The sequence below is a fragment of the Platalea leucorodia genome, assembly GCF_965183815.1.
Source record: "Platalea leucorodia genome assembly, chromosome: 17".
Classification (NCBI taxonomy): domain Eukaryota; kingdom Metazoa; phylum Chordata; class Aves; order Pelecaniformes; family Threskiornithidae; genus Platalea; species Platalea leucorodia.
In genome coordinates, this window is record NC_138839.1 from 5075809 (window position 1) to 5100676 (window position 24868).

General features: G+C 45.6%; 2 protein-coding genes across 3 annotated transcripts in view; both read left to right on the plus strand.

The window, feature by feature from the left end:
- TMEM201 (transmembrane protein 201) overlaps positions 1–16193 on the plus strand; it is a 29337-nt gene extending 13144 nt beyond the window's left edge. Inside the window, exons 7-12 of one of the 2 annotated variants that reach the window (XR_014230068.1) lie at positions 7665–7882; positions 9530–9601; positions 10488–10778; positions 11278–11409; positions 11867–12278; positions 14368–16193. Coding sequence is in view for 1 of the 2 variants with exons in the window: in XM_082329108.1 (XP_082185234.1) it covers positions 7665–7882; positions 9530–9601; positions 10488–10778; positions 11278–11409; positions 11867–11964 (811 nt within the window). In the remaining variant the exon portion in view is untranslated. Of the gene's footprint in view, positions 1–7664; positions 7883–9529; positions 9602–10487; positions 10779–11277; positions 11410–11866 lie in introns of both variants that reach the window. The other variant, XM_082329108.1, reaches the window with a different exon arrangement.
- A 2195-nt stretch (positions 16194–18388) lies between these two features.
- On the plus strand, positions 18389–19057 carry LOC309598375 (forkhead box protein E1-like; the record flags this gene model as incomplete). Its single annotated transcript, XM_082328873.1, has 1 exon — positions 18389–19057. The coding sequence occupies one exon, from the start codon at positions 18389–18391 to the stop codon at positions 19055–19057; it is 669 nt and encodes a 222-aa protein (XP_082184999.1).
- Between the last annotated feature and the right edge of the window lie 5811 nt (positions 19058–24868).

Genomic DNA, 24868 nt, shown 5'->3' on the forward strand with positions numbered 1-24868 from the left:
ACTTTCACGTTTTCCCCGTAAAGTTAAATGTAGGAAAAGACTGATGTTTCTGTTTAGCTGTGATTGTCTCATGCACTTACGTACAGAAGTTGGATTGAAAGTTCCTGCTAGCTTTTAGCAGGTGAACTTGCAACCGTCTGGTGTGGCAGAGGTGAGCGGTTCCTCTTGCTGCTCTGCTGTCAAATACGTCCAAGTGACGGGAGGAATCTCATGTTTAGAAGGATATATTGAGACCACTAGAAGGAGGAGGGGTGTGAGCAGCTGACAGGCTGTTAAAATGTGTGGGGATGGTTATGGTAATGTCATGCCTGATTTCTAATGGCAATATCCTTTCTTATTAAAATAAGAATAAAATTAATCTGTCCAAATTTTCTTGCCCAGTAGCAAGGAAACTCTTAAGCGGCAGCCTCTAAAGATGCTTGTCAGCCTCTTCAGATGTTTTGCTTTCAGGAGCTGAAAGTCGAGGCTGTATTAAGTATCACTTTGTCCTATTTCTTGTGGCCTCCTGTCTCTTCTGAGCAGCTGTTTTCCTCCCTTCTTTTTTGCAACACTTTTTTTTTTTTTCTTTCAATTTAAAAATGCCTTGTCTTTGACCTCCTGAGGTCTGGCTCCTTTTCTGATGTTTTGCTGTTAAGTGTTACGTTGTTTTCCTGTGCCTGATCGTTTCTCTTATTCTCTTGTCTTTTTTCCTGTGCAGTACTGTGCTGGGATGGGGAGGATGCACACTAGATACCAGGAACAGGCAGGTGGTAGAACCGTGGGAAGGAGTGGGGTTTACACTGTGAAGCCTGAATAATACTGTTAAGAAGTATTTTAGCTCTGTTTGTGCAGCAAGTGCAAATCCGTTCTGAAAGAGTTTAAAATCTTTTTGTCTGGGAGATATGTTAACTGCAATTGATATGCAAGGAAGAAATCCATTTGTCTTCACTTTATGCAGATTAATACAAATGAAGTATATTTACAAGTTGCACTAATTTTATATGTCAGAACATCAGAAAGCTACTTCGTTTTATGGCCAAGCTGTACAACTGAAGCCCTGGGCTCTGTGGTGCTTTGTCCACAACTTATAATTGAAGAACTTTTGGACTCGTAATTGGAAAAATTTCAAAAGCGAAACAAAATAACACATATTGAAGTGTGGTTCAATTTTAATGCCAAAGAAGCTTTTGTCTTTGCTCAGGTGTCAGCTTATTTTCCCACTTCTGGTGCCTCAGCACGTCTGTGCTGCTGCTTCTGAAAACAACAAAAAACCTCAGAGCCTCAAAAACAAACTTGCAGCAATTGAATTTTTGGTCTTTTAGAGACTCTGATGCTGACAGTCTCCTCTCTTTCTGCTTTTCTCACATGCTCTCTCACATGCTTTTGCTGATGATAGAGGATGTTGATCTTTTGGAGGAAAGGGAAGAAAGGAGGAGAAAGATGTTTTTTCCAGAGGTGTTCTGATTTATAAACTGCTAGCATTCGATCTGTACTAATTGTGTCTCCTTAGACAATTAGGCCTGAAGAAGATCAGTTAGCAGTACTTTACTGTTGACTTTCAGAAAAAACCCCACTGGTTAAACCACCGCTGCCTTTACTGAGACTGTTCCTGCAATACCCGATCTCAATGCCAAATTGTCTCTTCTAAACACTATGCCATGCTGTAGGTTCTGTAAGGAAGGTGCTTTGCCAACTTTGCATTTTTTATTTGAGGTTCAGTTAGGAAATAGCTCAGCAGTTCGATATGCCATCTGACTCTGCCTGGTTGCTTCCCCCACGGTGAGTCCAGCAGAAGGAAACGTATGCTTCCAGCTCAGGTATCTTGGTGCAAGTCCAGCATCTGAGCCCAGTGCCACCACCCTCATGAAGCCGCGGTGCTATTTTGTATTACACGTGGGTATACAGTTCCTTCTGCTGAGGGGGATAATAGCTAACAAAGGGCTGGTAACTTACACAGCTGACACAAAAATCATCCAGAACCACTTGATCAGTGCTTTGAGCTTCTTGTTTTCACTGAGCTGGATTCATTTCAGGCCACAGAGGAACATGTGGTAACCTGTGGTCACCAGATGCAGCTTTGTTGCCTGAGGACTCTCCCAGCCACGCAGGCCAGAGCATGCAAACATCTTAACAGTATTAGAGGATTTTAGCCCAAAAGCCTCTAATTTCAGGTGCTGCTTTTTTTACACTGGCCACGTGCTGGTGTCTGGACCAGAGGATGGTACTGCGGAATGGGGCTGAAGTGGTGAGGGATTGTTAGTGGGTTTGTGTGTCACTTGAAATCAAATCTCCTCCAGCCCGAAGTGGCTGGCTCTGGTCTTTGCTCTCCCAGTGGCTGTGGCTGATCAGCCGACTCAAAAGCATCTCGTACCCTGCCCAGCAGAGTTGGGTGTATAAAGGGGCTGGGTTCATTAAGTGCCTTTCTCTGGACGAGATTTTTGACACCACTATGTTGCTCTGCTTCAGTGGAACCAACGCAGCTGCAGCTTGGGACAGGAGTGCCTGTACGTCTGCCAGGCCAGTGCTTTTGTCCTTCATTTGCCACCAGTGAGTGTGGCTGGGAATAAGAGGATACTTGGGCTGCACTCTTAAATTTCTGAGCAACTCTGCAGACTATCGGGGGGTTGAGGGAGAACCCAGAGCTAGCAACCAAGTAAGCGTCGCTGCTGCTGCTACTTCTGGTCTTCCTGAAGCCCTCACTGACATCAGTGCATGCAAACTGACGCCTTTGTGGCCCTTTACAATTCTAAATACACTATACTTATATCCCGTTCTTTCCTTTCTGTTAACTCCTCCTTTCCTACATCTGTGCTTTGCATGCCCTAGTGAACTGAGCTTGGGTGTGTGAAAGGGTGAGGACAAGAGGGAAATATAAAAATGGTGTAGCGGTGTTTTATTTTGGCTTTATGAATATTTTTCAAGTACGCTGAAATTATGTGAAGCTATTAATCATGCTTAGATACTACAGAAAGTATGTATTAATGTATTGTGGACAAATTATTTATACTCTCATAAAAATTAATATAATTAATAGCCAGATGATTGCTCCAGGCTGACTCCACTCATGAAAGCAGGGAGCTGTGGTGTATGGCTTTGCTTCGGTTTTTAAAGAGGTGCTGTCGAAATTGTGTGCTGTCACATATAACCTGCCAGTTCATTCCAGGTGTGCTGTCACCTGCGAGTACACCTGGGGCCTCTTTGAGCCGTAGCAGATGCTCTCATATGAAAGGGGCAGTACTCAGTCCTGAAGCGTACCTTGAGTCATCCCCTGTCAAGCCTCATTTGGGACCAAAGCTATCAAGTACACAGGCAGGGAAGAGGTCCTCTGAACATTTTTGTGATGCCAGTGAGTCTGGATTTTTGCAGACATGGGATGTGCGTATACCCCCCCCCCCCACCCCGGCTTTGTGCCACCAGCTAGGAGGGAAGGCAAAATTGATGCCAAACGTCTGTCTGTATTCTAGAAGGTATTAGTGCAGGACCTGGCAGCTGGAGCATTTTCAGCTATAATTCAGCCCTCCTTTTTCATCCAAAGCAGGGAAACATGTAGGAGAAAAGAATTCTTAGTCTTGGGAGCTAAAGTTTCTAGCTCTAAGTTGCATATCAAAATCTTAATGTGTCTGAGACCTGTGCCCTTTTCTAGGAGCATTCTCCCCTCTCCCTGTGCCTGTTTTTTTTATTCACTGTATTGCTCTTTACTCCCGATTCTGTCAGTTTGACCGGAGGCACAGGTTGTGGTGCTGACAGATGCGATGCGGCAGACCAGACAAGTGACTGCATGTCAGCTCACAGAAACTTGCTTTTCTCGCAGCCAGCGGTCAGGCTGCAGTGAGCTCCTTCTGCGGTCTGGGCAGCAGCACCCACGCTGCCTGGAGAAAATGGTGCAGTTACACATGGATTAACGCATAGCTAAATTCCTCTGGACTTAAGGTCCCATCATAAACCTTTTTCCCCTTTTACACATAGTTCCCTGGCTGCCTCCAGGCAGATGAAGCTGGGCACATACGGCAAGCTGCCTGACTGTAACTGCATGTTACCTTCTTACTTCATGTACTGAATTATTTGATAGTAGGAGTGGGTCCATCTACAGCCCTGTAGTCTGACCTGACCCATGCTCTCCCATGTCTCTCTCTATCTCAGGGGTGATGCAGCATCTCTGGTTAAAATGTGAATTAAAAAGGCACACACGTATCGTGTTGTCTTTGGATAAGAGCGAAGGGATTGGGACAGAGGAGGGGAGGCTCTGCTGGCAGGAGGTTCTTCAGGACAGTGTACGGTCCCATGCCATGTAATAATCTTCTTTAATCTTCTATTAATTTATTTTTAAAGTATCTGTGTAGCAGAGTTGTGCCCAACTGTCTAGTAACGCTGTGATCGTTGTAAACGCTAATTAAATACCCAATTTTTGATGTTCACAATACCAAGTTCTGAAATAAACGGCTTCCGGGCCCTGACTATTTCCACAAACTAACTGACTCCAGAGCCTTTTTTTTTTTTTTTTTTCTCCCCCCCCCCCCCCCTCCTTCTTCCTTTTTTGGTTACTTTTTTCACTGTTACCAGACCCACTATTATCACAAACGGCTTGGAGCAATGCAGTAGTCTGAGAGCAAAGACGCAGCTGCACTGCTCCATTCCAGGGCTGTGATGTGGCTTATGATCCTCTTGATCTCCTCACCTTTTTTCATCTGCTTCTGGAAGAAGTTTTAGTTCAGCTGACCATTCTCAGGCATGAAGTGCATTCCCATGACAGCACCCCTGCTTTTTAGCAGCTTCTAGCCCTCTTGACGTGACAGTGGCAAACACGACAGAGAAGAGTGCATAGAAAAGGAACAGGATTTTGCACATGTTGCAGGAATTTACTTTGTTCAGAGCAGATCAATATTTAAGCCATTCTTTGGTCAGCATTCAGTCCTAAGGCATTAGTATGCTATGCTTAAAATTCTTCAACTCTTTGCTAACCAGAAAAATTCCTTTTCTGGATGGTGCAAGACAAATAATTCATCAGCTGCCCAGAGGATCTGACTGCACTAACTTGGTGAGGTTGAGAAGAAGTGGGGCTGTTGAGCAGCAGAGCCCATGGAAGTCCAATCCAAAAAAGTTACAATCCCAGGAAAGAGATTGTGGTTATGAGTGATAAATGATTGTAATATCTTCCAGCTCATTAAGTGAAAAACTGCCAACAACCAATAAGCCAGATAAGCTGGTTCCCAGCACAGCAAGGAGCTGTGTAAAGTTGGATCCTTTAGCCCAAAGATACAAAAGGTGCAAAGTTAGGACAAAAGAGCTATGTTGTTCACAGGCGATGCTCTGATTTGGCCCTTCACAGACATGGCACAGTGAGTGGTAGGTATCACTCTTTCTGATATGATTCATATCATAGTCCTGAGCTGCACTTTTAATTTCCTTTCCCATTCGTTTTCTCTTACAAAGCTGAGATGGACATGTACATCTGCTATTTACATCTGTATGTGTGGTGGGGCAAATGTGTATATGTATGTGCACTCAAGGACTCTGCACGTTTGCGAAGCGTGACACCCTTCCCAGGTCCTCTGGAACCTGAAGAGGTTGGGCAGTTTCTGCTGCAAGACTGACGAGTTCCTTGCCGCTGTTAAAGGCATGTCCTGCTTGCAAGCACCAGGAAGCTGGTTGGCTCAGATGTTGTTCAGCCTGATTAAGCTGGTCGGGATTGTTGATGTCTGCCTCGTACTAGCAGATAAGTAGTTTTATAAGATATTTTAAATTGTAATCTTAACTCTAGACTGCTTCTTCTGGACATGCTAGCACTGCATAGTATTGCTGCATCACCTCTTTAATCTCCAAGAGAGAATGGCACATGCATAAATCACCTCACAGCACAAGAGTGAGAGACATATATTCCTTCACGCTCTGATTTACTACTGGCTTTCCTCTGATGGAAGAAAAGCCATGTTGCTGCTCTCATCTGTCTCAGTGTTTTCATCAGAAGTGAGATTAAACCTCCAAATGTTGCAGCTTGATTATATGCTGCAAAGTCCGATATCTCAATTTTAAAATATATACGCTTCATACTTTGTTAGTAGTTCATCGTGACTTATTTGACAAGAGTATTCCCTATTTCTAACTAAACAAAAATCTTAGAGGAGATCCTTGAGAGATCTTGTTCATACTCTAGACTTACTTTCATGTATTTTACTCAATTGTTAACAATAATACAAAATTGCTATACTTTCAACTCTGCAACATTCTTAGAACGCTCATTTTGATGGTATGAGGACACAAGTGAGACTCCAAAGCTGACTCCTCATTTCTGATGTGATGTAGTCAACTAAACTGTACATAGACTAAGATCAGTACATGATTGCAAGGAGGAATAGAAAGAAAGTAAAAATGAGAGTAAATTTTTAACAGACTGTTCAGCTTAGGATGATTTTTAAATTTTAAACTGCAAAGGTAGGTGATGAAATGGGGTATCAGAAATTAATTGCATAGTTTATTTGCATATAGTAATTGAGCATGAAATACCATGACAGTCCTAGCTGCAAAAACTGTTTAAAATACAAAGTCATCTTACACAGTTATTTTACCAGTGGAATAGAAGTAATTTTATGTCTGTAGTACTTAAAAATCAAGCTAACTGGTACAGGTACCCTTAATATGTTGTGTCTGTTATCTCTCATCTTGTGTTCTCAAGTTGGACACGCTGTTCTACAGCTCCCCTCTTTCAGCTGGAAAGAACCCACTGAAAACAACTCACAGACCTAGAGATACAATTGCCATTATTATTGCCAATTTAAATTTTTTCCAGCACTATAATAGAGGTGTTTTTTTACGTACTAGAAGCAAGACACTTCTTGGAGCGTATGCTACAGGAGCACAGTTCCCTCCGGCTATGCTAGTCCATATTTGTGGCTAATTATGATATGCAGAGAAAGGAAAATGTAATGGTTTAGGGCTCAATTTAGGATCGGAAAACCCAGGTTTGTGTCTCTGTTCTATCACAGGATTTTTATGGGACCCTCAACAAGTCACTTAGCTTCTTTTTGCTTCTCTTTCCCATCTGTAAAGTGAGGGTAGTGAGTCTTCCTTACCTTGCAGAAGTATAATAAAGGCAAATGTATTAGAGTTTTGAATGTTAGTTTTAAAACAGAGCTCTTATACCTAAATCTTTATCTAGGTACCCATAAAACCACTTCTCTCTATACTGGCATCAGAGTTAAGATGTTGATTCTGGTGTCTAAAGACAAAAAGACTAGTAGATAACTCCTTGCTTCCCACAGTCATGACATTTCTAAGCATGTTGTTTGCATGTGCACATAACAAACATGAGATGTACTCTGTTGTTGGTCCTATGTGTATCTGGACTTTGTAAAGCATTCTGGTGGTCTCTGGGTAGTTTTCTCATCCAGGGAAAGAACCAAGGTACTAGGCCTATTTGCACCTAAGTTCCTAAACTGTTCCACCGTTTTTCCACCCTGTATTGTGGTGCACAATAATTTAAGTAAGGCTGAGCAGTTCTTCCTTCCCCAGTTTCAAAGGTGTAGGAATATTCCCATAAACTCCTAAGCATTCTGCATCTTGCACTCCTGCCCCGACAAATTAGTACAAACCTGATGATAAAGCAAGTGTTCATGCAAGAAGTACAACTGAGAGAGTGAGTTACTGGAATGTACTCGTTGCTAAATGTCTGTCGTGTGTGTCATTTGCAGGTACCTTTCTGGGGATTCGATGACTCTCTTTCCCAGCGGCACTGGGACTGCCTTCCCTTCCTCTGCTACATCTCTCTTTGTCCCAACGCCACCCAGTATTCTCCAGCTGACAAACCAACAGCTCTTCAGATCCCCACGCAGAACTTCTTCTTCCTCTCTTCCTGGTCGTCTCAACAGGGCGCTCTCGCTGGGTACCATCCCCTCCTTGGCCAGAGCAGGTAAGTGTGCGTGAAACCTTGTGGCCCGATGGCAGTGACGATGGAGTGGTACAGTGCTTCAGAGGGAAATGGGCTGTGAGGTATCCACGTGTTACAGTCGTGTTCAGGGATTGCTGTTCCTGTGGCACAGAGGAGTATCCAGCATTGGTAATTTGTTTTTTGACATTAAGAAATTATGCAGCATATTATTGCCATCTTGGTGAAACAAAAAGTCTCACGGAGTGCTTGCCTGCTGTGGGTTTACTGAAATCCAGAGGCTTCTCCAAGCATTCGTGGCAATGTGGCACAAGCTGCAAGGCTGTTTGTGGGAGAGAGGCAGAAGGAGCAGTTAGACGTGGGAATGGAGAAGAGCAGCTTCTGGGAGTGACGGGGAGCATTGGGATAAGTGATCTAGCAAGGGCAATCGCTCCCTTCCTAGCTGCTTTGTGTAGTTTGCTGTTCTTGCTGCAGCTGAAGGGAGCAGAGCTGAAGGCAGGCTCTTCCCTAGGTCGGGATTTGTTACGCATTAGCACAACTATTGAAGCTGCTTTAGAGACCCCATCTCCTCTTGTTTTTAAGGGCTCTGTGCGATCTAGGGAAGGTTTATAGGCCTAAGGAAAGACTCTCTCCCAGGAATTCAATAAGCCCTCAGTTTTGCTGTGCTTGAAACTAACAGATGGGAAATAGCATTCAAATGCTGTTCTCCATCCAAGGAAAGCTAAGCTTTCCCGTGTCACTAACTGATTACCAGAAGGTCAGAGGCCAAAATGTGGCAGTTTCTAGGATAACACTGCAGCAGAGAGTGTTATCTCAACACCGCAGTCTTGCGGGGATTTTTTAGTTCCTTCGATGTTTCTCTAGCTGACGCTGCCAGCAGTTTTGCCAGATCCACGAAGAGCGAGAGAAAGACCAGCCATGCAAACCTTTCAGCAGCGTAGCGGCTTTTGGCACAGCCTTCACCTTTCTTGTTACCTAAGTGTCCCTGGAAGGGCAGGCGCAAGTGCACCAGATGGCTGGGGTTCCCCCCGCAGGCTAAACCACCCTTGTGAGGTTTTCTGGGCTTTCCTTTGCTAAGGTGCAAAGCCAGACAGACTGGAGAGAGCATGCTGTCGGGGCTGAATATTTTTTGCAAACAGCAAGGTTTTCGACTTCCAAAGCTGTTTGCCTATAATTATATAAATCAGGTGCCTAAGAAAAATAATTGATTTAAGCTCTGAGGTTTCATTTGTGGCACTTTTTTTTCCTGACTTCAGTACTTTTCATTGATTTCCCCCCCTGCTGCCTCATTATTATGGCTGCCATGCCTGACAGCTAGATGGGCATTTGTCTCACCCTATGATCTACCCTTAAGGCTCTTTTCATGAGGAAAGGATACAACCATATCTTCACCTTCTTCCTTTTAAAGTAGAGTCAAGCCAGGCTGTGATACAGTCACAGGGTCGTTTTTGGAGCCTGCTGGACAGATCTGTTCTGCTGCAGCTGGGAAAAGTGGATTATTCTGACGCTGGCATAGAGCCTACCCAGGAAAAAAGGGACATTTTTCCCACCTACATTTACCACCTGTCCCCTTCTGAGATTGATGAGAAGATGATGCAGTTACACTTCTGGAGGATAGACCTCCAGTAGCTGAGCCAGATGGGTTCAAACTGTTTCATTTTTGCTTTTTAGATTCTGGCTACCTGTTCAGCGGAAGCCGACCAGCCTCACAGTCATCTCAGTCCAAGGAATCTCCTACATCAGGTAATGCGCTAGGCCTTCCAGAGCAACTGTCTTTGCAGGATTTGCAGTGAGTGGGTTGAAACACATGATCCGAGTTTAATTCTTTCCTCCCAGCTCACATCCCAGTGAAAATGTCGGTTTTGCTGTTAGAAATGCTGCAGAGAGTGCCAACTAAGAGTGGGTGCACTAAAATAGGGTGCTATATGTGTTGGATGTCCTCCTCCCTAGGAGAGCTCACAGTGAAATCAGTGAGACAAAGCAAGGATCCCTTCCCTGCTCTACAGCTGAGTTGAGATTGCTTTGATAGAAGATGTTAACCTGTTCCTAGGGCAGCTCTTTTTTTTCCCACTTTCCTTCTGCAGCCCAAGGAACTGCTAATTTGGCCACCCTGTCTGCTCTGCCCCTTTGCTTCTGTGTCCTGACCTGTCTGTTGCCCTCCTGACCCCAAATCGATCCTTTGGCCGTTTGTCCTGCTTAAGTGTTTGCTGCTGGCAATGCAGCAATGGAAATGCAGCCCGGGCTGGTGCCATTGTGCAAACCTCCTTGCATCCCGATACACTTTCCCAACAGCCTTTAAAGGACCTGCCAGAACAGTTAATTTACCTAAAAACCAGCATGTGTAATGCAGGCTCTCCTGAGTGGACACAACTGAGCAGAGAGCAAGCTCACCCAGCTCCTGATAAACCCATCTCTAGTCAAAGTCATTCTGGAGTGTATCAAAGTGCACACGGAATTTCTCCATGTTTTGCAGTGTGGGAACTGGAATGAATAAACAATTTTAGTACAGGATATGCTGGACATTTGCAACTCCTGTTCCCTTTTCTTGTAGAATTGTTAAAGAAAACTGTGCCTATTGTATTGGGATTATATTCTCATTATTTTCTCTTCGGGGATGTTTCCATTTCAGAGCACTTCTCCCTGCTGTCCGGCAGCTGTGCTCCTTCCCGCATCCCCTCTCCAGCACCGTCGGTGGCCGGCTCTGTGACTTCCAGCTCAGGTTCCTTGCGGTACCGCCGGCCACTCATCAGCCCTGCCCGCCTGAACCTGAAAGGACAGAAGCTGCTGCTTTTTCCGTCTCAGAATGAGGCTCTGCTCACCCCAACTAGCTCAGAGGAACACACCCACTCAGACAGCAACATCTTTGCCACCGATTTGTCCTCCTTTCCAAAGAAGACCCTCAGCGAGCGGGGAATGCATGGTATGCTGGCAGCCTGCTGCACTCCTGGAAATGCATTTGTAGGAAGGAGTTGGCTTGCAAGCAAAGCCATGCATCATCTAGGCCACACAATAGATGGGAAACCTTCAGGAAAAACGCAGGTGGTGATGACTGTTAGGCTACCAAAGCTCCCTTAAGAATCCAGTGGCCTGGAGAGCCTCTTGTCTGCCAAAACAGATGTCCTTTTCTCACTTAGTGGTGCCCCCGGGATACTACTGCCACTGTCTTCACCTTGTTTGGATAAATCCTTTAACAACGGATGTGGTGATGCTGATATGGACACTGTAGGAGACAAACATGCAGGCAACTTCTGCTGCACAGCTGTGCAATTTGCTTTTTGTTTCCAGCTCCTGTCCTCAATCCATTCATGATTTTACCAGGCAACCATTCATTACTCCTGTCTAGCTTTAGTCTGGTAACTTCTGCTACCTTTGGCTTCCACCGGTGCCTTCTGAATTTTCATCTCTTTTTCTCCTTGCAGATGTGAGATCTGCTATGGAAGGAGGGAGTATTTGCAGCGATAATTCCATCAAAAAGGAGGATCACTCATCGCATTCATCTACCTGTGTGGTAGACACAACTACCAAAGGGGAAGATTGGGCAGGCTGGAGAGGTAGGTGCAAGTCATGCTAGTGTTTCATGTATGTGTGAGCATTGCTGTGAGGGTAACGGAGATCTTTCCTGTGCTGTAGCAGTGATCTGATCTTGAGATCAAATAAATAAGCAGTAGCAAAATGGATCTTCTGCCTGCTATTCTAAGACCTTAATAAGGCTATTCCTGTTCTTTGGACTGTCTGAAGAATACTGATGGAGTGCTAAACTGAGACAGAAGGAAAGGGGTGGGGATGCGGGTGTTGAGAAGAGCAGTGAGATGAAAATAGAACCAAAGAGAGCAGTGGAATCTTTCCTGACAGGAAGAGTGCTTCAGCAATTTCTGCTTATGGTGAAAACGCTGGGCAAAGAGAGAGAGAAGGAGCACAACATATGTTCACTGTTATTTATCTCATCAATTCTTTAATATCTCTTTCTACTATTCCTTTTTTTTCTTTGTGTTGTCCTCTTCTACTAAGGTCATTTTGGTAACTCCGCTCTCCGAGGTCTCCTAGCCGTGAGTCTGACTCTCAATGCTATCTTCACATCAGCCTATGTCTACCGGAGCCTGCGTTGATTTGTGCCACCACTCCCTTTCTTTCTGGTTCCACCTGCTTCTGAGGAGACAAGAAGAATTCAACCACGGCTTCATGTCTAATGGCCGTGCCACTGGTGCATGCTGTTTTTTAAAAAACTACTGTATGCTCAACTGTCATGACAAGGAACCCAGGTAGCTGCTGCCATCGCTTCCAGGTAGAACATATCACAGGATTGTCCCTGGAGGTGGCAGGCAGAATTCCCAGAAATCTCCAGTTCAAAGCAAGAGGTCAATCAAATGGCCCATGCGCTTTCTTTCAAAGGAACTGACCCGAGACACAAGCCTGAAAATGTGTAAGCTACGTTTTTAGGAACCTATCCCTAGCTCTTCTTTCTGACATATTAACCTCACGCTGATGGTGCTGGTAAAATGAGGAGAATCAGAACAAATGAGCTGGAGAAGAGGGGTGGCTAAGCAGTTGGTGCTGGGCTTTGGCTACTGTAACGGCATTCCCAGCCTCTTTGCCCAGTGGTTCCTCTTCTCTCTTCCCTTTGGCACTCTCCTCTAACTTATCAGTGAATTTTCTTTAGTTGCCTTAAGCTTGCCTAAGCACATGGGTGACCTTGACTGCTCTGTCGTATTCTTGCATCTTATATGTCCATGTGCTTCCACCTGGGCTGTGCCCTGAGGCCGCTTTCACCAGTTGCCATTCTGGTCATGCTGGTTCTCAGAAACTGGTGTCTGTACGCACCTCCAGCCAGCACTGTTGCTGTAGGTACGCACAAATCCCAGACAGACATCCTTTTGTGGTTTGCATTAGAAAGAGGAAGCCTGTGCTTTGCTTTACCCAGGAGGCATTAATTCTGTTACAATTAATTCTGTAATAAGAAAGGATCCCTGTGTGATTTGCACCATAGTCAAAGGGCTTCAGCTCAGAGCTCTGAGTGCTGGTGTTTTCACTGAAGCAGCGAGTGGCATAGCTTGTTCTTGCTGTAAATCGCACAAATCTGTTCTATTAGAGGATACGTGAGGAGCTGTCTGATTGTATACATTTGTCCAGAAACGTGACGCCTCAATCTGATATTGGGATTTGCTAAGTAACCGTTTAAGATGTTTCTTACTTAGTTAAATGCCCAGGTGCTCTCAGTGAGAAATGCCAAACCTGCTTCTGGACAATTCAGCCTTCTGGATAGATTCTTCTTTTCTAATCCAAAGGAAGTAGCCCTCGATTTTCAAAAGCAGCTTATAATTTGGGTGCTTCTGCTTTTGGGTGAGTCTTCAGCATTGCTTAGAATTCAGGGGCCATTTAGAGTATTGTGCCGAATGCTCAAAATCATTTAGTACATCTTAGGAAAAAAAGAAAGTCTTGATCTTTATGTTTTGATTCTTAAATCCCAAGTGCAGAGAGAAGATTTACCAACGTGTCAAGGATACTTGGTGAAAAGAGAGCCAACTGACATTAGCTATGTATTTCCTGAAGCAGGACTGACTCTGTTAAGAGTTTTTCTATTGTCTCTTCCTTTGGGCTCCTTTACCTCAAACTTCTTTTCTCTTTCCTCAACCTCACCCATTGTCCTGTGTTTGCATCTTGAATTACAGTGTTATGCTCACTGTCTTTCTCTCCCTTTCAGTTCTGCTGCTGTTCCCTCTATTGTAGTCTTGCATGTGCACAGAAACAAGTGTATCTCTGCTGATAATTCTCTGCTCTGAACCTGAAATTCACACCTCAGAGTGATGATCACCCTTCCTTTCACTTTATTTTTTTTCCTTGCATGTTTTAATTGAGTTCCTACCACAGCTTCACTTAATACATCATGTGAGTGACAGCCAGACTCTAATCGGCATGCTATATGACAGATTAAATGGGGCTTTACCGCTGGCGATTCAAGCACTGAAAAATGAAGTCGCTCTGTCTCTTCCATTTCTTCCTGCGCTGTTTTAGCAGCCCGCTTCCAGCCACTCCTCCCCATCCTCCCTTGTTAGTGAGGCCTGCTCATTGCCTACTTTGCATCTTGCAGGCAGAGGACGGACCTCTGCCCACACGTGCTGCCCTGAGAGGCTGTGGAGGTGTCCCTCCTGACTCTGCATCTCTCTCTCGGCCTCCTCAGAGTGTTGGTCAAGGGCTGCACAGCCAGCACCTCCTATACAAAGGCCTAGGTCCAGGATAGAGACCCGCAGCAGAAAGATGTGCTGCAGGTTGATGATTAATTCTTCTGTAACTTGCATGAATTGTTACTCGTAGCCAAACGGGACCCATAACCTTGCTGTTAAGAGAATTTTGTCCCTTTTATAGACTTCTGCAGGCTCACTTAAGCATGTGTATAGGCAAGATGCTAGCAGACCAACTTACAGGCTTCTATTTAGACCGCTGCTGTTTGAGTTTGATGATGTCCTGGTGCAGTGTGTGACATCCCATTCATGGATCCTTGTCCTGACTTCCAGCATACCCGGGGGCCTCCTATGCAGAGACAAGCCTGCCGGAGAATACTGTGGGTTTCCTTGTCTTTATTATGCCAACAGATGTGCACTGTGACTTCACGTATGCAAACTTTCCACTTTCATCTCCCAGTCTGCGCTGAGTTTTACCATCGCGCTCACCTGGAGTCCAAGTTGGTCTCTGTCTCTACCAGATTGCAATACAAATTTTCTCCTCCTTTCCAGCAACCAAGGAGCTGCAGCCTCTCAACACACCTCTTCTTGCCCGTATTCCAGAACAGGAACACTTTAACCTGTCACTGCACTTCTGAATCTGCTCACTGAAACTGTTCTTGGAAGGGTATTTGGTGACCTTGTCCAAAGCAATATAAAGACTTTGGATTTTATTGCTGAAGAGGGAAGACAACCAACTTTTTCATTCTGGTGCTAGAACACTCTCCAGTGGTGCTTTCACGGTTGTGAAGCCTTCGCTTGAATAGTACACACAAGTATACATGTGTACATGTGTGCGTGTGCATGCGTATGTATAAAAACATTTGGAGGGTTTCTTCATTTCAAAAGATCTGAGCCCATGTTTGTCTTTATATTGTTGGCCTTAATCTAGCTCTTAGATACTGTGTCTATCTTGCTGCTGTTTTCTGTATGAAGCTGGTTTGGAGGAAACAAAAGATTATCTGGGTCCCCTGTAAAAATCTTTGTGACTGATGATGTTGATCTTCATACAGTGTTGTTCAGGGGTGAGATTTTATTTTTCTAGTATTTTTCCTACTGTAAAAACTGTTGGAGTGTATGGAATGGAAAAGAACTTTACAAAATGGTCTAAGATTTGAGCATTACTTAATAATACCAACGATTAATGATCACATGGGATATAAATGAGCTCCATTTCCAGACCTTTTCCATTACCTGCCTTCCCTTGAAAATGCCCAGGTACTTTTTCTTCGGATATGGGCTTGTTAGGCACGTTCTGAGACCTGGCAGAGACTTGTGATGATTTTGCTGTTACGAATTAGGAAGAGTATGGATTCTAGAGTCTGGTTCCAGTTCCGCAGTCTGGGTAGTTCGGCAGATGTGACAAATATTATGCACATATCTATTTGATGGGATACAAAGAAGTGGTAGAACAAGTTGCTGATTTCTGAAGGTCGTCATATCTTTTTACATAAAATCTAAGACATTAAATTGGTCACTGTGGCAATGTGGAAAAAACCTCATTGCTGGCATGTGTAGGCCAAATTCACTGAATTTTAGGCCGTCCGCTCAAGCAACAAATTTGGCCTGTGAATGTTTTATTCCCACTCCCTCTTCTTGGGTGATGGGAAGATCTGTAAAACACTGCTGAACTGACTGGGTTCCTTAAAACAGGGCAGCTGGAATCAAGGGCTTGTGTTGCCTGTGGATGCTGCTATATCTTTTCTTCCAAGCACCATTCCTGGAAATAACCATGGTCTTAACCTCTCTACCAGACATTGGTTAGAAGGCTAGAAAGGGCCAATTTGGCCAATACCTTTTTCGTAATTTTTTTTTTAAATATACGTTGCATCCAGAAATGATCATCACTGTGTCCTGTGGTGCGAGTAAGGGACAGAGTACTTTTGGATGGAGTGGGTATCTAGAGAGGGTGAGGAGGACAATTTTGAGTCCTAAACCTTATTTCCTGTGAAAGAAATATTGTATGTCATGTGCGTATACTTGTTCGGGGAGCTCTAACACTGTACAGTTTAGTTAAATGCGCTCCAAGGGAGGAGAAGCCGTTCCTCAGAGGTTTTTAGTTTATGCTTTGTGTTTAAAGAGGAATATTTTTCTTTAAAAAATAAAAACAGATAAGTTTTCACCTTAGTGTGATTTGTTTCTTGGGGAGCTGAGTATTTTGGGGGGAAAGGGAAGACAGTATTTGTGCTTGCCTGTGTGTCTGGTCAAATTAACTTTGATCCCTTCGCTCTCTAAAAGCTAGCAAGAACTAAGCGAAAGCCCAAAGCTTTGTGAGCTTCCCCAAAGCAAGGAGAAGCTCACGACCATGATTTGGAGATGGAAGTGGAAGGGGAAGTACACTGCTATGCTCTGAAGGCTTTCCATCAGTTAAAAGGGAAGTAATCTCCTGCCATTAACTGATGTTCTGAACTTCTGCCCAGATGCAGCTGCACCCCCATAGGGACCTTGCTGTCTTGAACTCCTGCGGGATAGGGACTGTCATTTACGGACCTGTTTCCAGAGAGCTCTGACCTCCGCTGATGACTGTAGGGTCGCACAGTAACACCGGCACTTTTTCATTTTGTCTGGATTTTCAGTACTTTGGTAGGCGGGGAGGAGGGGTGCAAGGGAGGTACTGAGTGCAGGTGCTTTGCTCCTGATCCAGTCATCTTCCAAAGGTGCATATGTCGGCAGGAAAGCCCAGAGGATTACGTAGGTGGGTAAGGACACATGTAAGGGACGCTCAGCAAAGCCCCAGAATTCGTCCCAAGATACGCACAGTCAGAGTGGTCCAGTTATATGCACGCCTTAGGATTTGTGTTCATTTGCCACTTAAGGGCTTTTTTTCCTCTGTGAGGTGGGGGCTGAGTGTATTTTCAAAGATTTTGCTTTTATGTGTTATTTTATAGTCTTTAATTTATGTTTTTATTTTGTAATGTAAATTAAGAGACAGGTGGCATAAGCTTTTAGACATAGGCTTTCTAAGCACAGGCTTCAAAGGCTGCAGTTTTCCTCCATTTACACTTTTATGGTTTGACTCATGTCTTTGCTAAAATGTGCTGCTAATTTGTTTTAAGGCCTGGCAATGTATTCTGTCTTGTCTTTAAATACCTGGAGAAGTTCTGTGTATTGCTCTGCAGGAGGGGATGCACTTCTCAGACACTCTTCCTTTCTCCCCCCTCTTCCTTCAGTGGTAGAGAGCTGTTTGGTTCTGCAATCTGTTTTTATTTTCAACGGTGGTGTTCTGTTTACTTTCTTTTCCACTACACAGAGCTAGCAGAAAAAGATCTAAACTGTGATCATACGGTTTGAGTCTTCCTGTGCTCCATCAAAGAGCTTCCTTCTGCTGTTGGCGGATTTGTTATAACCAGTAGGGATGCTTCATTCTTAATAATTTAAATATTTGCATCTAGCCCAGTGAAGGTTTTCTGTTCAAAGACCTGTACAGTATTTTTAAAATATGAGAGGTGACAGCATTGTTTGACCCACCACCACAGAGCTACTGTTGGTAGCTTTTGTAAGCTGAGAACAACAGCCTGATAGTCATCCATATTTTCCTTCTGTTTCTCAGCTCTGTACAACTTTTGGAAAAGAGGAACTGATTTCTTCCAGACTAGTGAGTCATGATGTTTTTTAATTAAGGATCATTGGTTGGTTGGGGTTTTTTTAATTAATTAAGGGTGATCAAAGAAACACTTTTCAAAGGAGGATGTGTGTTCTAATTCATTTACCGGCAAAGGTAGCTATCCATCATCCCACTAATAATTCCTTACATGCGGGTGTATTTTGAAGCATTTGGTGAACTGTGGTGCTTGCACGAATGCGACACCGGTAGAATCGCGATTGCAGCAGCACAGAGCCCTGCTCCGCTGCCGCTCCCCCCGGTACCTGCAAGGATGCGCTCAGCCCCGCTGCCCGTGCGGCCCTGACGCCGGGTACCGGCGGGGGCCGGGATGCTGCCGGCTGCTGCCCGAGCGCCCGCTGCATTCGCATCGCTCAGCCCCCGATCTCACCGACACGGGTAAGATTCGATCTATTCGCCGGGTGTTACTGCAGGTACTCTACAGTTCAGCGCTGAACTTCGCCGGGGCCGCCCCCGCCGCCGCCCTTCTGCCCTTGCCCCGAGCTCCCCGTCCTGCCGGGAGCCGGCGGGGCCGCGGTTCCCCCCCGCAGCCGCCGCTGGGGCCGGGCGCCGGTGACCCGCTCCTCGGTATTTGGGTTTGCGAGCCGCAAGCGCCGTCCTGACCCGTCCGCGACCCCAAACACCCGGGCCCAGCGGGGGGGGAGGCGGGGAGAGGGTTTAGAGGGGCAGCGGCGGGGCCGGCAGCGCGGGGCCATGGGGGAAGCGGAGCCCGGGCAGGCGCGGGCGGCGGCGGGGAGCCCGGGGCCGGCGGAGCCGCTGCAGAAGCCGCCCTACTCCTACGTGGCGCTGATCGCCATGGCCATCCGGGCCAGCCCCGAGCAGCGCCTGCCCCTCAGCGGCATCTACGCCTACATCGCGGGCCGCTTCCCCTACTACCGCGGCGGCCCCAAGGGCTGGCAGAACAGCGTCCGACACAACCTCAGCCTCAACCCCTGCTTCCGCCGCCTGCCCCGCCGCCCCGGCCCCGCCGCTGCCCCCTCCCGCCGCGGCGGCGACTGGGCGCTGGACCCGGCCTTCCAGGACATGTTCCCGGGGGGCGACTACCGCCGCCGCCGCCGGCCGCGCCGCCCGCCGCCCCCCGCCGCCGCCCCCTGGCCGCTGCCGCTGCCTCCGCCGCCGCCCCCGCCGCTCCCCGGCGGCCCCGCCGCTTGCCCGCACGGCCCCTGCGCGGCTCTGGCGCTGCCGCTGCGCTGCCGCTGCCCCGAGCTGCCCGGCTGGGGCCCGCCCGCCTTCCTGGGGCCGCCGCAGGGGCTGCCCGCCTGGCCGCTGCCCGCCGGGGCCGGGGCGGCTCTGCGCCCGGCCGAGCTGGATCTGGGGGTGCCCGGCGAGCTGGGGGCAAAGCTGCCCCCCGCCTTCAAATGAAGTCCCCGACGCCACAAGCGCTGCTTCTGCTCGGCAGAGCTTGGGTCGGGTTGCCGTTGCGGGGTGCTTCTTGCATCTCGACTGAATTTATGAGAAAGCGGCTTTAAAAACGCTCAGCTATTGGAAATGCCTGAAGGAGGATGGGTCTGAAAAGCTCCCGTTGCAGTGACTAAGACGTGCCACCTCGTTTCTCTCCTCTGCGCTGTGAGGAGTGTGAATTGTGCTTCTGTAGTGCTTTATCGTTTGGATTTGGGGATGGGGGGCTATGATTTTGTTGTTTGAACTTTCAGGCAAGCCCGAAAGGGAGCTGCAGAACTTGAGCGAGCTTGTCTCTTCTCGAATCTGAAAGTACACGAAGAGTCCTGTAGATGCTAGTCCTTGCAAAAGCGAAACTTGGTTCATGCAGGCAAATTTTTTTTTTTTTCCAAGTGTCCTTAAACTCATTTTGGAGCTTTTCTTTCAAGGCTAATGCAAAAGCAATATATGTTGGGTTTTTTATTTTTTGTTTTGGGGGGAAAAAAAAAACAAGAACAAAACATAAAACCCAAAGATTGTTGGAGTAATACTGGGAATCTTGTGGTTTTGTATTAGAAGTGGATCTATATGGGATTTTTCATACAGTAAAGGGTTATTTTATATTGTTGCTTGTTATATATGTTTATATATGTTCATTGTTGACGTGTTTCTTATAAACGATGCTATAATTACTGTGTAAGGGTCTTTTCCCCTTTTAATTTCAGAGGGAGTAGTCTCTCTGCTTTTCGCTCAAAATAAGGGTTCGGAGACAAAATATGCTTCTAATAAGAACTGTGTTTTAAGGTTAAGGGAGAGAAGAGTTCAAATACTGTTACGTGAGGAGCAGCACTTGTTGTACGTTGTATTTTCTGACTTGATTAATAAACAGTACTTCCTAAAAGTTGTGGCTTCAGAAAGTACTTAAACGATTTCGATGCTTTCTTGATGATCCTTGGAAGAAGGTGCAACTTCAATCTAGTTTTATAGTTATTTTATTCTTTCCTACGAAGTGATTCTGAATGTCATCTTTAAATGCTAGCAATATGATACAAACAATGCTGGAAATACTGTTAGATTTAGCTGGGGCAACAACTTTATGGTTCTTACAGGATGCCAACGTATTAAAGATACTGCAGTTTTATGATTTTTCAGGTTGCTTTTTGTTTCCTTTCGGTCTCATTTTTCATGTAGCTCCCCAAAATCTTGAACACCAAACTGCTTGCTATACTTTTAAAAACTGTATTTGAACTTTGGTTATAAAATCAGTTCAGTGCCCAAAGTGGAATGCAAGTACATAAGAATTGTTGCATTTTGAAGCTGGTGGAAAGTCTGAATGTAATTGAAACAATTTTTTCTAAGGTTTTTGTTTTAAACAATACATGGTTCTGTTCTGTTTTGGCAAAGTTTTTAAGTCCCTGCTGTGGTTTAGAGCATATGTGAACAATACACGTATGTGAAACTGCAGCTGCTGAATTTGGGGTATTAAGTTTGACCTCTGCACTCCCATTAATTCCCCTGTGTGCAAAACTATGACAATAGGAAGAGTTTTGGAAAGTGTGACTTTCTTTGTGTGTGATTCTCACAGGTTGTTTTATCAGCTGAGCACCATACGCGGGTTATTGAATCTGATGATGTTTCAGCTGATAACTGTCTTTTCCGTAAAACAGACCTTATTCTTTGGAGCTTGAAAGAGTAATAACTGTTTTCTTCTAAAGGACTCCCATTTGATTCTAAAATAATGAATGGAGGTGTGCATACAAAGAACAAATCGATCTGTTTTCTTGGGTAATCGTTTTGGTTCAAACAGAATTGCCTTCAGGGCATGCTATAGCTGGTGTTAGTACAAACAGACCCAGTATTTCTTCTTTTGATATTTCTTCTTCCTGTTCCATTGTAGGTAATGCGTAAAGAGTGAAAATGCCCCCAGTCACACGTGAAATTTATTGTGCACTCATGCATTAACTAATTGTTTGCCCAGGTACTGAATAATTGTTCGCTCATGCATAAACTAACCTTGCCCTCATGCATGAACTGGTTGTGTGCTTATGCCTGAGCTTTTAGCTCATGTGTGGACTCATGATGCCTTTGGCATAAACTAATTGCTTGTGTGTAAACTAATTGTGCCGCCGTGCTTTCAGAGTATGGTGTAGCCAGTCTTCGTAAGATGGACCTGGACCCTTATAGTATCTTCTCTCCTCTCTGTTGTGTAGATAACTTGTGAAGAGCGAAAGTGTCTGCTTTTTTGTGTGTGTGTGCGCTTTCATACGTGGATCTCCAGAGCTGGAAGCAGAAGGAAATCAAGTCTTGGAGGAGACTTGCTCAGGGTTTTCTCTACAGCCTTCGCGGAGGTGCCACTGGGACAGGCGCCCTCACTCACTGGCCATCACGCCCCATCCCCACAAAGAATGGGATTTTCTGATTTTCTCTTTCCCAGGTAAAGGTCCAGTGCATGGGGTCTCCTTAGAAACCCTGTGGTGGGCTATAGCCCTGAGTGCCAGGTGGCCCTGTTGCAGGCAAAACAGTCCTGACCCAGGGAATTTTTAGATAATTGAATTTATTGCTAGTTAGTATAACTTCTGGTCACTGATGTAGGTACTGGGAAAAAAGCCCATAAACAATCATACGCTTAGGGAAATGCCTTCCCTCCCCCTTCCCCAGGCTGTTGAACCCAAACACCCAGACTTCTCCGTCCTAGTCTCAGCTTCCCTTGTTTTTGCCAAGAGTTGTGCTCAAATCCATCCCAATTCCTTTGGGGAGGCGACAAGTGGTGCAGGAGGTTGGTTATATGCATAAGGATTTCTGTATGCTGCTCTTGGTGCTTCTTACTGGTTTTCTGTCACCTGTGTGCTGCAGGCTCTCAGCAGGGGGTCTCGGTCCCAGCCTGGGTCATCTTAATTGTGCTAATTGTGCCCTCCTGTGCGAATGCAGTACAGGCTGCAATTTCTGCCCAGCACAGGCTGCAAAGCTGGGGCTTTTTGAGAAGGTTTCTCTGGGTTTTTTTGTGTGGAATACCCTCTCTTGGAGAGGGGCAACAGCTGCTCCAGTTTCTGAAGGGCCAGTTAATAATTTTCCTCGGGTAACCTCGTGTTACCCAGAGGTGCAGGGCCAGCCGGGGGGTGCAGCGCCCTCCCCTCAGCCTGCCCACGCACCTGGGAGCGCCTGCAGCTGCTGCTTGTTTCTGCTAACGAGAGCCAGAAGCTTCCCTGCAGGCGCTGCCGCTCTCGGGGAGCTGGGGTGGAGAGGCTCTCCCTGCCCCGGGGAGCCACGCTTGCCCGAGCCCGCGGATCCCTGCGAGCTCTCAGGTTCTGCGAGGTGCGTACCTCCGCGTGGAAACCAGGCCTGACCCGGGGATCGCTTTTGGAGCAAAGCTGCCCGTGGCCCCAGCAGGGGAGGGATGGTAAGCGATGGCGGGTTCTTATTTCCCTCGCGGCCGATGGCTCGGCGCCCTCACGCTGGGGCGCGTGAGGGGAGCTCTCTGCCTTCCCCGTTGTGGGTGCCGTCTGGTGCGTACTCTCACCAAACGCATAGATAAGACTGCTTTTATGAGCCTTTAAGTAAAGATCACTCCTTCCCCCCTCATTCCCCTTGAAAATGAGATTAGAAGGAGTGGATAAAGTGAATTTTATAGGCCGAAGAAAACAGTCCAGGTGGTTTTCTGGGAGGCCGTGTGCCCATGGCTCATAAGACACTCGGCAGCGTTGGCTTTGCGTGGGTCCAGGAGGCATTTGTTGCCAATTTTTACTTAGTGTGTGTTGTGGTAGGAGCTACAGGCTTCGCTCCTGGGCCAGGGCCTCGCTGAGATAGGCAGAACAAAAAGATGGTTTATATTTACAGCCATTTACAGCAACGTACAACTAAGCAAGCGCTTTACTGCACGCGTTGTCCAGCTCATGTAATCCTGCATGTAGCAAGAATGTCATACTCAAAAGTGGACTTTATTGTGGTGTTTTGTGGCTTTTCTTGGTTGTTGTTATTTCCTGTTTTAACTTTCAGATGAATCTGTGACTCTTGTGCCCGAGGCATCCATTCTCACACAAGAGATGATGAGCGCAGTGGAAATTAGCTACATCTGGTCCAAGGTGTGCAAAACTAACTAGTGAATTTGGGTCCTGGACACATGATACCCTCAAGATTTTTGAATATGAAGCATTTAAAAGTGTTTCAATTTGGACTTCTACAGTTCCACTGTAATTTGGGAGCACCTAATGTATTATTAATCCCCTGTCTTTGCTAATTTAGTAGCTGGAAGTTCTTTTGCATGTTTGAAATCCTTCAAAGACTGTCTTATCCTTCATCTTTGTGTGTGATTCTCTGAGTAAATGAATGATCTTCCCAATTAACTTTGACTTTTAAAGGGGTTGGGGGAGGGGGATGTTCTCAGTATTGGGGAGTGGGGTTTTTTTTGTTTGTTGTTTGGTTTTTTGGTTTTTTAGTTTGGTTTTTTTTTACGTCTTTGGGATTTCCTGAAGCAGTTCTAGTTTTTAACACTTCTGGATGTATTTGATTATAACTGGAGGTTAGCAGCAGACTTCTGTGTAATGGTCTTCACAGCTACAGCATTCAGGCCCCTGGCATTTCTATCCAAAAAATATTTAGTGTCTAGAAAAGCAAATTGTGGTCAGTACATGTGGTCTTTTATTCAACAACTGCAGTAAGACACTGGAAATGGCATTTCAAGCTTTATATAATTACAAATACATAGCAAGAGCTCTGTTTGTGTGTTAGGTTTCTGAAGAACAGGAAATAGATATGGATGGGGCTAAATCCTGAAAGATAATGCTGTATATTAGAAACTGGACTTCCAAGTCCTAAGATAAATATTCTTTCCTGATCTTTGAGCACCACTTCTCGTTGAAAAGACAGATTTCTTAGGATTAAGTGGCAAAGGTATGAAGGGGTAGTGGCAGTGCTACAGTAAAGAAAAGACTACCCCTGTCCAGTGCCTGGTGTATACATTTCCATACTACTTGTGTGAATATATGTGGCTACATATATGTACTAGTTGCTCCCACAACCTTTACAGAGAAACAAATGATGTTAATTAAACTATCCCTTTCATCAGGGTGGAACTAGTATAAGCTTCATTGTATCTGTGAGGCTCTGGTTGCACAGTAGCTGTGCTGTGGAGTGTAAGGCAGGCAAAATTGGATTCAGTAGTGTGCTAGTGCCTTTGTGCAATGGATAAAATGTTGTATGTGATGCATGAAATGCTGAATGTCTAGCAGGCAGTAGGGACTGTGAAACAGAATACAATACATCAGGCAAAGCGTAAGAAAGTAGTCTCAAGTTTCCAGTTAAATTCTATTTTAAGATGAACATTGTGAATAAATGGGCACAGGAGTTCTGTGCATCAAGAAATACTAATAATGTTGTCAAATTATACAAGGTGATTATAGAGGCAGGAATTTTACGTTGGTTCAGCTCTTGATTTTTATCTCTCTTAAAAAGTATACAGGCGTATCAAGATTTTGAGGACACACAGAAGAGTAAAGAGCTTTGTCTTCTCTTTCCAGGGGGTTCATGTGTCACGTTGGTCCTTCATTACTTTTAGCAGCCTGTTTAAATTGGTACAAGCGATTAATATTTGCCAGCACTTCATTGGTTCCACAGCTTTTCCATTTGTGATTGCCACTAGGTGGTGCGGGTGTGCCAGCATTCCAGCGTTAGGGATCGTTGTCAATGAGGCTGAAATGGCTCTTTAGTGAAAGACCTCTGCATCTCCATCCCCCCTGGAAAACGAAACAATAAATACACGTTGGAGCAACGTCCAAGGGAGATTCTAAAAGTCTGCGAGTG